Source organism: Dendrobium catenatum, unplaced genomic scaffold, assembly GCF_001605985.2.
Source record: "Dendrobium catenatum unplaced genomic scaffold, ASM160598v2 fragScaff_scaffold_908, whole genome shotgun sequence".
NCBI lineage: Eukaryota > Viridiplantae > Streptophyta > Magnoliopsida > Asparagales > Orchidaceae > Dendrobium > Dendrobium catenatum.
Window position 1 is genome coordinate 1,342,091 of NW_021319370.1, and position 14,306 is coordinate 1,356,396.

A 14,306-nucleotide genomic window follows, 5' to 3' on the forward strand; every position below is an offset into this window, starting at 1 on the left:
AAGTAATATAATTATTCTAATTTTAACTCTTAGTTGTATGTATTCCTTAAAATTTTAAAATATGGATTTAATGTTGGTTGAAGTTAATGAATGGTAGCACTATTTTTTAAAAAATTTGAAAGACATTAATCTTAAATTAGTATAATCACATGCCACTTTTTAAATATAACATGCATTGAGGGAGGGAGGGATAATTTAAATTCCTGTCAGTTCGCACAAAAATAGGAGGAGAGAGGCTTATTCTAAATGAGTGACATAAGGTTAATTGTTTTGGCTGATATAATTCCTAAAAAGGGGAGGGAAGCTTGTTGTTGAGCAAGATAAAAGGATAGAAACAATAACCACATGAAGAGACAACACATAATATTTAATTAGTTTGGTATGGTGGCCGACATGCCCTAAAAGGGGGAAGAGAATATTTCATTAATCAAAAGAAGTTACAATCTCTTACTCTCATAGCTCTCACTCTCCCATGTTATAAAATAGGAGACTAAGAGTATGCCTCCTTCTGTATCATTCCATGCAAAGGCCCAAAGATGGAGTAGTTATAAGCAATGGACTGACTTGAAGTGATTCTTAAGTGGAAAGGTGCTACAATGTTACACATAACCTTCTAAGCGTGGTTGTTACTACATGAAGTGACTATGACATCTCTTGAATGACTAGAGACAACAATGACCATTGAAATGACATAAAAGAAGAAAAAAGTGTGATCATAAAAAAAATCTAAGGAACAAATTTGGTTGGAGTAAGAAGGCATTCTGGTTAGCCAAGCCCATGATACAATTAGATCAATTATTCATATTTGATCAATATATGACAAGTGTTAATATCTCGATATACATCCTCAAACAAAGCAAAAGGTCTCCTCATATTGGTAAGAAACAAAAGTTGGTATCTCTCCAAAATGAGTTGATATTTAAATTAGCCTTGAATAAAACTCTCGTACTTCTTACGTTGAAATACAATTGATAACCTGCAAAAGCGGTGAGACAGGTAGAAAAAATAATATAAGAAAGAAATAAAATTATTACGTTCTACAGTTTTCCCTTATAGAGAATGAGAGATGACATCAATGGCTCAGATTTGAAGTATCATACAGTCCTGATTTATGCCTAATCATATGACAGCTTTATACATGTGATTTTTGCTCTGGTAAACATTTCACTTCAGTATTTATTAACACGCCTCGGCAAGCTGATGTCGCGGGAGTGGCTATCAATTTTTTGATGATGTAGTGGAGCTGATGGATTGGAAGGGTCTTGGTAAAGAGATCAGCTAGCTGTTCCTTAGAGGAGATGTGATGTAATAACATGTATTTTGACTTTGCCTATTTTTCTGGAGTCATTATAACTTCAAATTACAAATCGTCTTTGTCATAATATTTTGGTTGTAGTATTTTAATTACATGAATTTTTTCATAATTTTTGGGCACCGACAAAATTCTTCAGGAATTTATACATTTCGGTACAAGTGATGATTTCATAACCGTCAGGTGTTCATTTTGCAAACCGATTTCATTAATGTTTTCTAAATAAAATGATTTATTTTATGAATATTTTTTTTTAATTTTTTAAGTCCTAAAATGATTTATTTGAATTTTATACTAAAGAATTAATTAAATTAAATATTATATTATTATTTATTATATAATATATTTAAACATTAAGACTTTATTTTAATACCTTATCACCTCTTTAGTTTGACATGACATAGATGTTTTAGAGAGGGAGCGAGAGAAAATAAGAGAAGAGAGAGAAAGAAGAAGTTAAGTTTTGGACGTCATGGAGTGATTTTTGTTCATTGATGTTGTTGGGAGATTTGCTCGTCCCACTGTAAGGCATATTTAACCTATTTTTTATTTCAAAGATTTTGTATTTTTACATATTTTTTTGATTAAATTTATATTTTCGTTACCCAAAAACATAAATAACTTTGTATTGACAAAACTTTCACCCCATAACTTTTTATATGTTATAGAGACCGAGATTATGAATATTTTGAGTATTTATTTGAGATTTTTCACATGATGATTTTGAAGCAATTTTTATTTACCCATAAATTTATTTTGGCCTCTAAAAATAGTAGTACGATATAATAAAAATTTTAAAATATTGTTTTATATAATTCCTTGTATTTTAATAATTTTCTAAAAATGTGTATTTTTGCCTAATAGGATTATTTGCTATCTACTGTTATGATATTTTGGGCATTTTTAAAATTAAGATCAATTATATTTAATTTGTTGCAACGCATTGAAAATGAATATGTATATATGAATGAGATTATTATTATAGTACTCTGATAATAATGAGTGTGTAAAAAAAAGTAAAGACTAGTTGACATGTTGGTTGGAGACTGATTAACCTGTATAGAAAGGTGGGCTGACGTGCTTTCCTTTAAATATTATGATTTGATGTTATCCTTTGCGTATTCACATAATACTGATTGAGAGTTATAGGGAGTTGATTATTATACTGACGGGGAAAGAATGTCGACTTTGTTTATTGAGCCAACGATTTACTGATACTAATGTAATACTAAAAAATAATGTGATACCCAGGACTTCTTACTCATTTAGTGTGATTACTAAAATACATATTTTTGAAGCATTATTTTTAATATTATACGATTTTATTATTACTACACATATTTATTGTTATTATATTATTTTACTGTTCCTACCACTAGATTGTTACTATTAATGATATAGATACTGATAAATTTGGATACTATTGATTCACCATACTGATATTATGCTTGCAATATACTGAACATGTGTTATAGAATAATGGTATAGTCTGTGTACATTCCGATATGATTTTACTACATTGATTCGATTTCAACAGTCATTATTGACATTTTGATTTGATGCTTTATACAACTTATATACTGATTGGTATTACATATACGATAATTGATTTATAGATTTGACACTCATATTGATATACTATTTTACTGGCTTTCGTACTATAATATTTTATTAATTATAGATTATGCTACTATAAAATATGAATTTTATTATTTCTGCACTGATTCAATAATCATATGAATATAAATGTTATGATTTGATTGTTGACATACATATTGCTCATTTGTAGTGCTTTGAATTCAGTTATAGGTTTTTGTGACATGCTGGACTTTTTAAGCTCATTAAATGTGATTAAATGATTTCAGGTCAGGGCATGGAAGCAGGAGTACGAGGCTGATCAGGATTCTTCATATTCTATTTCTTTTTGTTTTTCTTTTATACTCAGGACAGACTAATTATAATTTAATTGTATAGATCTTGAATATTATATATAATTTTTGGGATTGAATATAGATGTGTATATTGATGTTTTAAATTATAGAATATATTTTGATATTTATTATTAATATATGATATTAGATAGCTCTGACTATTATTTATTAAAAGATAAATGAATAATTTTTCCAATTTAGATTATGGGGCATTATATGTGGTGTACTTGTATGCTTTTCTTTTTTTGATGCACTCTCGGATGAAGTGGTAATCAACCTCAATATGTTTGGTACAAGCATGGTAAATAGGGTTGTTCATCAATGCTATAGCAGAGATGTTGTCACATAAGAGCAATGACAAATAGTATGCGAACTGTAGGTATATTAGCTACAAAACTGAATGTTTCAGTGTAGTCTCATGTTAGGGATTGTCAGGTTCTTGAAGTAGGCGGCAAAGCCAAATGATATATATGATGTTGAAGCCAATGCACGATATTCAACCTCCACGGATGATCGCACTATGGTGGATTGCATCTTGAAACTCCAGAAAATCAATAATGAACCTAAAAAGGTGCAATAACTTGTGGTAGATTTACAGTCTTGGTGATCACCTACCCAATTAGAATTAACATAGGATCAAAGAATGAGTGAATTGGAGGATATAGGTAGACCATAATGCATTGATCCTCTGATGTAGCGTAGGATACATTTAAGTACTTCAAAATAGATATCAATTGGCTGATGCATATGTTGACAAGTTTTGTTAACAACATAGGTAATGTTTGGGCAAGTGAGAGTTATGTACTATAAACATCCTACCAACTGGAGGTAGAGTTTGGGGTTGGAAAACAATGGGGATTGGGTTAGATGTGTTACTTTTACAGTGCTTGGAGAAGCCACTGGCTTGTTGTTAAGCCTTCCTGCCCACTCCAAAATGGTTTCGACATACCGTGTTTGATGTAGAAGTAAGTCGATTGAGGTAGAAATAATAGTGATGCCAAGAAATTGAGATAGTGTACCCAGGTTGCGCATGTTGACTGCTGATGTAGACGGTCAAGTAATTGATGAATGGTTGTAGTGCTATTCACTTTGAGTATGATGTCATCAACATATATTAACAAATACATGGAGGAGTTGTTTGTGCGGTATACTAGCAGGGAAGGATCAGAGTGACTTGCATGGAAGCCCAGGTTGTGTAGAAAACATGTTAAAGTTTTAAACTACTGGCATGGTGCTTACTCGAGTCCATAAAGAACTTTATTTAACTTGCATACATATGTAGGATGGTTCACATTGGTAAACCCTGGGAGGTTGCTTCACGTACAATGTTTCATCTAAGGGGCCATGTAATAACGCTTTAGATACATCTAGTTAATGTATCAGCCACTTGGGACGAAGAGCAATGACAAGTAGTATGCGAACTGTAGGTATTTTTGCTACAAGACAGAATGTCTCAGTGTAGTCGAAGCCAAACTCTTGGTTGTAACCAAGAGCTACAAGTCGAGCATTATACTATGCTAATATGTCGTCGGAGTTATATTTAGTTCTAAACATCTACTCACAACCAAGAATGTTTTGATTTGGTGAGGGTGGAATGCCTTGTGATTGATGGTTTGGAATTCTTGAGATATGGCTAGGCCCCAATGTTCATGTTTGGTAGCTTAAGTATATATTGGGGGATCAAGAATGATGAGTTGATGGGTGAGATAAAAGACCCTATTGGGTTTGAGATGGCCGATTTGGAGTCGGGTCTTCATGGGTTGAGTAGGTAGAATAAGATCTTAGGATTATCGGACATGTTTGATTGAAACTGAGATTGTTGGTCGTTCTATTAATAGTGTTGATGGTTATATGTTGGGAATAAGTTGTGTGGGTGAGGTTGGAGTTGTTGTTGGTAAGACTGGCTAGTTTGATAAATGGGAAGCTAGTGGTGATGTGGGTACAAGAAGTAGTGGTGGTATGTTGATAGGAGAGGGTGGACTGGTGGGAGAGGTGTGAGATTGCTTGTAGGGGAAGATGTTTTCATTAAAGGGGACATGCCAAGAGGTATAGACTCAATGTGTAGTGGGATCAAGGCATTGATAACCTTTTTCAGACAGAGCATAACCAACTAATACACTTGGAAGGGAGAGTAGCAGTGAGTTTAGATTTTGAATATGGTCGCAGCCACGGATAGCATAAGCATCTGAATGTCTTTAGGTGAGAGGTTTGTTATAAAAATTTTCAATGGGTGTCAAAATTATGCAGTGTGGGTGTAGGTAGACGATTGATGAGATATAGAGCCGTGTGAAGGGCTTCAACCCATAGGGTAAAGGGGTATTGGAATGAATGGAATACTCCTTATGGTTTCCATAATATGATGATTCTTTCACTCAGCCACACCTTTCTGAGAAGGTGTATATGGGCATGAATACTAGTGTTTGATTCCCCACATGGTGTAGAAAGTTTAGAAATCATTATTAATATATTCTCCACCTCCATCTATTCGGATGGTTCGGATAACAACATTAAATTGACATTTGAGCATTTTTTTAAATGTAACGAATTTGTGTGTTACTTCTAATTATTGAAAGAGAGGAAAAGTCCAGCAATATTTAGTGTAATCATCAATAAATGAGACATAATAACGATAACCTTGTATTGAAGTGGCGGGGGAAGGACCTCATACATCTGAGTGAACTAATTCAATGGAAAATGTAGTGGTAGAAACAAAGTTTGCAAAAGGTAATTGTCGACTTTTAACTAGATAACATGTATTACAATGCATGGTATGTAAGTTTGTACATATAATGGATTTTGAATAAGCTAAATGTTGTAGACTGGTGGGAGCTAGATGCTCAAGTCGATTGTGCCACATATCAGATATGATTTGGATGGAGAGTAATGCGAGAGCCAAAGGTGTGATGGATTACTGGATGGATTAGAGCCCATTATGGCAGGGTCCCTGAAGAATAAGCTGATTGGTCTTGGAATCCTTTATTTGGTATTCATGGGAAGAGAAAGACATGATGCAATCATTGTCAGTGGTTAATTGATGACTGAGAGAAGATTGGAGGAAAGATTGGGTACGTGATGTAATTTGTGTAGATGAAGGTTACCTGTTAGGGTTGGAACTTGGAAGGACACCTTTATCGGTGTGTTGAATAGGTAATTGATGGCCATTTCCAAGGACTACCTTTGAAGTGCCGGTATATGGTTCGTTAGAGCTAAGATGGGATGAATCTGCAGTGAGGTGTGACGAAGCTCCATTGTCGAGGTACCAGTCAAATTGGTGAGATGCCTCATATGTACTGAATAATGCTGATTTTGGCGAGTTATCATTGTAGGATGGATCATTCCGAAACCAAAATCGAGTGGTGGAGTGTCCCACTTTAGTACAAATTTTATAGGTAATATTGTAGTTTGTAGATTTATCACTTCAACTAGTTGGTGGGAATGAGCGAGTGTAGTGGGTTTGAGATGATGAACGACCTCGGTAGTTATTTAAGCGACCACGATCACAACCGCATTGAGCGGTAAGTGACAAGGTATGATCCGCCAATTGTAAGGATTGAAGATCACGTGTTGCTTCCTGAGCGAGGTTTTGCTCTTTAGTGTAGAGTAGGCTATATAAATCATCCATACTTAGGGGATGTAGATTTGTGCAAATGGTTATTTTAAATATTGATATGAAGTTGGGAGTCCATTGAATGTGTAGAGAATAATATCTTCAGGATCAATGGTGTTGCCCATTGCAACAATGGAATCTACTTTAGTCTTAACTTCAAGTAGATATTGGTCATGGTTTTGTCTCCCTTTGTTATATTGTGAAGTTCATTCTTTAGGTGAATGATCCACGAACGTGCAAAGGATTGCAGCCGGTGAGCAAGTGTTATCCATATTTCATTATAATGGGAAATACTTAATACATATGGAAAAATAAAGAGGGAGATAATCGAATATAGTGCAACAGATAAGTTTTGATCCATAAGTACCTATGTATGATAAGGAGATGAGGTGGAGGATTGGGTAGGTTGTTGACCTTAACATATATAAAAAAAGGCAAAGCGAAAGAAGAATCCTGAAATCCATGCATATATCCTGCTGAACCGCGTACCTGTTCGACGTCGCTTCCATTGCCTCTCAAAAATCATGCGACAATTACTTCTCTCTCTATCTTTCTAAAGTGAGAAGCTCCGCTAGGGTTCTTTCCTTTCCTTCGCTCTCGCGCTTTTTTCTCCTCCCGCCTCCGTTGGAGGGATCCTATGGATCCCTCCCTCCACCCTTCTTCCTTCCCGCCGCTCACAAACTCTTCTCCTCCAGCTATCACCGGAGCTTCTTTCGCTTTACCGTGGGATTGTGTTTTTGCTATCCCGCCAGCTTCTAAAGAGTTCACCGTCTCCACTATTTCTACTCCTGATGAGCCTATCGACTTCCCGACTTCAGATATTGCTGATGCAGTTGAAGAATTGAACCTAGCCCTAGTTGGATACTCCTTGGGTAAACGCCCTTTCTACGAATCTCTTCTTAATGCTGTTAAGAAGCTTTGGGAACTAAAAGGTAATATCAAGCTTATCTCTCTTAGCGATGGTTTTTTCTTGTTCAAATTCTCCTGCCGTGATGATTTCGAGATGGTTTGGAATAAGGGCGCCTGGTTTATTTTCGGTAAACCTTTCATTTTTCGGAAATGGACTTCTCATTTTTGTCCCAAAAGGGAAGAGTTTACCAGTGTTCCAATATAGTTCAAAATACATGATTTACCTCTTTGTTGTTGGACTCCAGTGGGAATTTCTAAGATTGCAACAAAAATTGGAGCTCCTGTGGCGGTTGACTCCCTAACCGCCTCAAAGTCTAGACTAACATACACTAGAGTCTGTGTCCTGGTAGACTCTTCTGCCACTTACCTTGTTTCTGTCCCGATTATAGTCGAAGGGAAACTGTTCAACTTAGTGATTCAGTATGAATGGAGGCCCTCTATTTGTGATTGTTGTAAGTCCTTTTAATCACTCTTATGATCTTTTCCCATCCAATCCTAACCCTACTGCCATCCTTCCACCTAAACCCCCCCCGGTGGTAGGAGTTCTAGCCGCAGGCCCAGACCTCCCTCAAAAAACCCTACAGGTCTTCTCCCCACTTCGTCTTCTCGTACTTCCCCTTCTCCTGGTAAGCCTCTCTCTAAACCGCTGACTGGCATCCAAGTCACAGAAAGTATTCCTACACCTTTACAAACCTCTGAGAACATCAATAACACATAGCCCATTATATCTATACAAAATCCTGCTACCAACTCTGCCAATCTTTTTCCTCATACTTCAGTCACTAATCCTATAGCCATCCCTAATCTCAATTCTCCCAACATCCCTTCTTCTTCCTCTTCTGACCTACCACCAGAACAACATTCTTCTTCTAAACCTTCTTCACTTTCTATAAAATCCTCAAACCAACAGCAAAATGATAAATCGCCTCAAAAATCTTCTTCACCAAATAAATTCAATCTTCTTAATCTTTTATCTGACTCTGAAGCAACCTCCAATAACACTCTGGAAGAATGTCTCAAAGACAACAATTTGTTGGATTCGGCCAGCTCCTCTCCTCCTCCCAACAAAAAAACTACTTCTCCTAATCTTAAAATTCTTGACCAGCCACACAAAAATACTAGAGGGAAGGGCTCCAAGAAAGGCCCTAAATCCAACAATAAGTCATGACCCTTCCAAACATTGTTGTTTGGAATGTCAGGGGTTTCAACAACCCTGACAAAGTGCTTTGTTGCAAAAAAAATGATTTCGGATCGTGCTCTAGACATGTTTTGCATCCTTGAAAACAGGATTATGGCCTCTAATTTGCAAGACCCATGGTTTTGTAAAACTCACACAATTTTTGAGAATGAGCAGAGCTTGGATAATTTCCATTTGGCTAACCCTGGGCGTATTTGGATAAAATGAAATGTTGACAAGGTTTCTTTTGTTGTTACTAAGATCATTAAGCAAGCTATCACAGGCATTGTCACTCATGGCTCTAATACCTCCTTTATTATTTCTGTGGTTTACGCTTCCAATTCGTTTGATGAACAAAATTCACTTTGGGACGATCTTAGGAGTTGTTGTCCTAATAATGGTATGGCTTGGGCTATTTTAGGCGACTTCAATTGCTGTCGTTACAATTCTGAAAAAAGAGGTGGTACTGATATTAATGACTCAAGGTTGGCTCCCTTCAACTCATTTATCTTTGACTGTAATCTGATTGAACTCCCGTCCTCTGGAAATTTTTTCACTTGGTTCAATCAAAGGGTGAACAATCCCATTCACATCAAGCTGGACCGTATCCTCACCAATGAAGCTTGGCTTTCCTCTTTCCCCAATTCACACTATTTTGTTGGGAATAGCTTGGTATCTGACCACACTCCACTTTTGTTGGGGAATAACAACAAGAAGGCTTGCAAGAAGAGATTTATGTTCAAAAACTGCTGGTGCCATATCCCTGAATTTTGGGAGGTTCTGATTGACACTTTTGCTTCTCCAACTTTTGGCAATCCCATCCATTGCCTATATCAAAAGCTCAAAAATCTAAAGGAGGTTATTAAAGGAAAAAATTGGGAATCATCTAATTCCCTGGAGGTTAAATGCAATGAATTATCATCTCTTCAAGAGCATTATCAACACCTTCTTGATCGGGATCCTCTCAATTCTCATCTTTGTGGAACTCTTAAAAAAATTACATCAGATCTTGCCTTCTATTCCTCTTTGAGAGCTAATTGGATCATTCAGAGAGCCAAGGTAAAATGGCTTAAACATGGTGAAGAGGATCTTAAGTTTCTATACTCCAAGATTAAGTTAAGGACATCTCACAATAGATGTATCATTAATTCTTCGATATGTGGGAATTCTCAAACAACTGATTTTAATGGGATTGTTCATCACTTTCAAAACTTATACAACTCTCCTTCTTCTCCTTTTAATAATCTGGAGTCTATACCGGCTGGTAATATGTTGCCCGATTTTGCTAAGGATTTTCTGGTTATGACTGTTACCAATGAGGAGATTAGGAAAGCTATTAATTATGGTTGTTCTTCGTCTGCACCGGGGCCGGACGGGTATAATACAAAATTTTTCAAAAGAACTTGGCACATCACTGGAATTTCTATTTGTCACGCGGTGAAGTCTTTCTTTAATAAGTGCTATCTTCCTGATAAGGCTAAAGCCACTGCTATTGCACTTATTCCCAAGAAAACTCATGCTGATTCCATTCAAGACTTCAGACCTATTTCTTTTTGTAATGTTTTTCATAAAATAATTGCCAAGATTCTTGCTTCTAGGCTTAAGCCTTTTATGCCTGAAATCATACATCACAGCCAAGCTGCTTTCATTGCAAATAGGATCTCTTCTGAGAACTCCATCCTAGCTGCTGAAATTCTCGGTTTTATCTCTAAGACCCATAAGGAAAGATTTTTCTGTGCAAAATTTGATATCAGGAAAGTCTTCGATACGGTGTCTAGGGAATTCCTTTTTGCTAGGCTAGCTCAAAAGGGGATTCCTTCACTTTTCATTCAGTGGATAAAAGCTTGCATTAATGACATTAAGTTCTCCATTTGCATTAATGGAGGTCTTGAAGGTTTTTTTAACTCATCTTCCGGTATTAGGCAAGGTTGCCCTTTGAGCCCGTTCTTGTTCTGTTTTGTTATGGATGCTCTCTCTTGTCTTATTGAAGATAACAATCAACTGAACAAGTTTGAAGGTTTTCATTACGGAGATTTTCACCTGTCTCATTTGTCCTAGGGGTGTCAATTCGGGTCGACGGGTCGGGTTCGGGTCGAACCCGATTTGACCCGGGCATAAACGGGTCAACCTGAATCCGACCCATTTAGGTAAATGGGTCAAAAAATTAAACCCGGACCCAACCCGCAAACCCCTTTGGGGGTGCCAGAGATGATGCAGTCGTCGTTCGGCGGGACATTGACGACATCCGATGTCCGGTGCGTGTGCGGACCGCGAAGTCGCCGTTCGGCGTTCGCAAACAAGGCTTCGCATGAATCATAGCCTCGCGGACAAGGCGTCACGGCCTCGTCGGCGTCGTCGCAGCCTTGCTTTTTTTATTTATTTTTTAAATGATCGCAGGCTCGCAGGCTTGACATGGTAGAAAGGAGAGGGAGCTGTGAGGACCGTGAGGCGTGAGGTCCAATCCCTCTGAGCCTCTGAGGTGAGGGAGAGCCGCATATGTCACATCAAATTGTTTTCTTTTTTTTTTGGAACTGTCAGAACAATTGAGCCATTGAGGAAGCCAGCAAGAGGCCAAGAGCAAGGTGAGGTGACCTCCCTCGGGTCCTGAGCCTTAATTTTTTTTTTATTTTTTTAGGAATAGCGGGAGCTTTAAATTTTAATTTTGGGAAGGTTGCACACTTACACCTGAGTCAACCGGGTCAATTCCGGGTTACCGGGTTGACCCGGACCCGACCCGTTTATGAAACGGGTTGAAAGTTAAGACCCGAACCCGACCCGTTTGTTAAACGGGTCGACCCGAACCAGGATTTTTCGGGTCGGGTTTGGGTCGGGTTGTCAGGTCGGGTCAATTATTGACACCCCTAATTTGTCCTATGCCGATGACTTGCTTGTTTTTGGGAAGGCTGAAATCACTAACTGTGATAATCTTATGAACATTCTGAACCTTTTTTCATGTCTCTCAGGCCTCAATCTTAACCTCCACAAAAGCTCTCTCCTTTTTCCTCCTCCAGCCAACATCTCTTCCTCAATTTCTCAAGCTCTCCACATTCACACTTGCTCTACTACCATCCCTTACTTGGGTATTCTCATTGCTTTGGGGAGAACCAAGCTTTCTGACTTCTACCCTCTCCTTGATAAATTTACTAATCTGCTTTTCGGTTGGAAAGCTAAGCTTCTTTCTTTTGCAGGTAGACTTCAATTCATCAAATATACTATCACCAACCTTATGGCTTATTGGATTAGAGGATAGATTATTCCTAAAACTATTTTGAAGCATATTGACAAGGTTTGCTCTAAATTTCTTTATCATAGTGGTGATCCTTCTAAGAGATTGCATCTTATATCTTGGAGAAATACTTCCATGCCTTTTTCCAAAGGTGGACTTGGCATTGCTTCCTTTCATGCTCTAAGGTCTGCCTTCAATTGTGATACTATTCTCAGGATCTATAATCTTGACTCGCAACTTTTCAGATGGTTCAAAATTAGGTACTCCTCCCCTTGGAAGCCAACTCCTCGTCACAGCACTGCTTTTTGGAAAAGTTTGCAAATTACGGCTAATCTGTTTAAAAGCAACTTTAAGTTTCATGTTATTGCAAATAGCTCCATTGCTATACTTTGGGACAATTGGAGTTCCAACGGCTCTTTACTGGATTCCTTTCCACATTTTGATTACACTTCTGTCATTCAGGATTCTACTATTCTGGCTAAATGGATGGATGGGTACTCTTGGTCTCTTCGAACTCCTCTCACCTCTCAGATGGCTGATTTTATTACCTCCACACCTATTGCCAATAGCGGCAGCAGACACCTTACTTGGGAGAATAATGAAAATGCTACCTTCAAGGATTTCTATAAAGAATATTTTGCTTTTGAAAATGATGTGGATTGGGCTTTTTGGGTTTGGCACAAAAAACACTCTCTTAGACACTCTGTTTACTCCTGGATGGCTCTCTCTAATGGTCTCAAAACTTTAGCTGCATTGAGTGCTAGAAATATTGTAATTAGGGATGTTAGCTGCCCCCTTTGCCATCTCCACCCTGAAACCACTGCTCACCTATTGTTAGAATGTGACTATTCTTTTCAGGTTATATGTAAGCTTATCCCTCAATTTACAAGTTTTCTCTTTAGACCTAACCTTGCTCAAGCTTTTCAGTTTATTTCTGGGATTGATTCTACTAAGAAGGTTAAGCTTGGGCTATTATTGATCCTTAACGTTACTGAGTATTTCATTTGGATTGAGAGGAACTCAAGGAAGTATAATGGGAGGATTTCTTGTGCTATTACGTTGGCTAAGAAAATCTCTAGTGTGGTTTACCTAAAACTTAATAGTTGGAAATGTGGAAATTCGGTAAAAGAAAAACTTATGGTGAAGTATCATTAATCTGCCTATTGCCGGGGCATGATTTTTCTGTTGGCTGCTTTGTTGACTGCTGGCTGGAGAATTTTTTGGTTCTATGGTGCTGGAATTTGGTTTTTCTGGGAGAGATTTTGTATTTTGATGGTTTACTGAGTGGTGGTTGGTATTACACCACTTTTTTTGCTGGATTGGTTCTGGAAGTTGAAAGTTCTTATGGCAGGATTTATCTCTTTTTTGGATTTGCTGGCGGCATTCTTCGTTGCTGCTCAAATCTTAATTATGTTGCTGTGTTGGAGCTGTTCGGGATTCGTTTCTTAGGCAGGCAAATTTTTGAGCCGAGGACGATGATGAATCCTGCCTCTCCTTTTGGATGGTCTACGGGCAACCAAGGAGCATGATCCATTTCATGACTGATCAAATTTTATTCTGAGTCCTGGCTGGACAGGCTTTCTTGTCTGCAATTTTGCTTCAAGTATTTTTGGTCTTTATAGTTTTAGCATTTCTCTTGTTTTTGCTGTTTGCCTTCTTTTTGTTTAGGCAAGGTTAGAGAGAGAGAGAGAGAGAGAGAGAGAGAGAGAGAGAGAGAGAGAGAGAGAGGGGAGAGAGCCGACGTTCCTTGCTCCTCCAAAGCCGAATCCCTTTCCATCTCCCTCCGACCTTACCCCGCCTGCAAACCCAAACTCCAACCTCCTCCTTCCTCTTCTCTGACCTAGCCGTGATCCTCTCTGTCGACGACACTTCCCTCTGTCGGTTCGAAAGTTAGGCATTTTGATCCGAAGTAGGATAGGAGCTCGCTAGCTGTGAAGGCAACTCTCCCTTTCAAGCATTGTTTCGGCTAAATCCCGTAATCAAAAGTTCTCTCTCGTGATCGGGAGGGGTAATTAACTATAAGGGCTTGCGTCTATAGGAAACTAGAACTTAGATCATAAAGTCCTCACAAAATGAGGGCGAAATCTCTGGGTATTGTTTTATCTACAAACCCATTTGCATTCCAAAATTTACTCCTGAAACTA

General features: G+C 37.8%; 1 protein-coding gene across 1 annotated transcript; it reads left to right on the forward strand.

The window, feature by feature from the left end:
- The first annotated feature begins 12,297 nt into the window (after positions 1-12,297).
- On the forward strand, positions 12,298-13,317 carry LOC110099590. The gene has a single exon (XM_020826793.1). It carries the CDS (start codon positions 12,298-12,300, stop codon positions 13,315-13,317), a length of 1,020 nt encoding a protein of 339 aa, XP_020682452.1.
- Positions 13,318-14,306: the final 989 nt, after the last annotated feature.

Coding starts and splice junctions, on each gene's coding strand:
- LOC110099590 (XM_020826793.1), top strand. CDS start 12,298: ATGCCTTTTTCCAAAGGTGGACTTGGCATTGCTTCCTTTCATGCTCTA.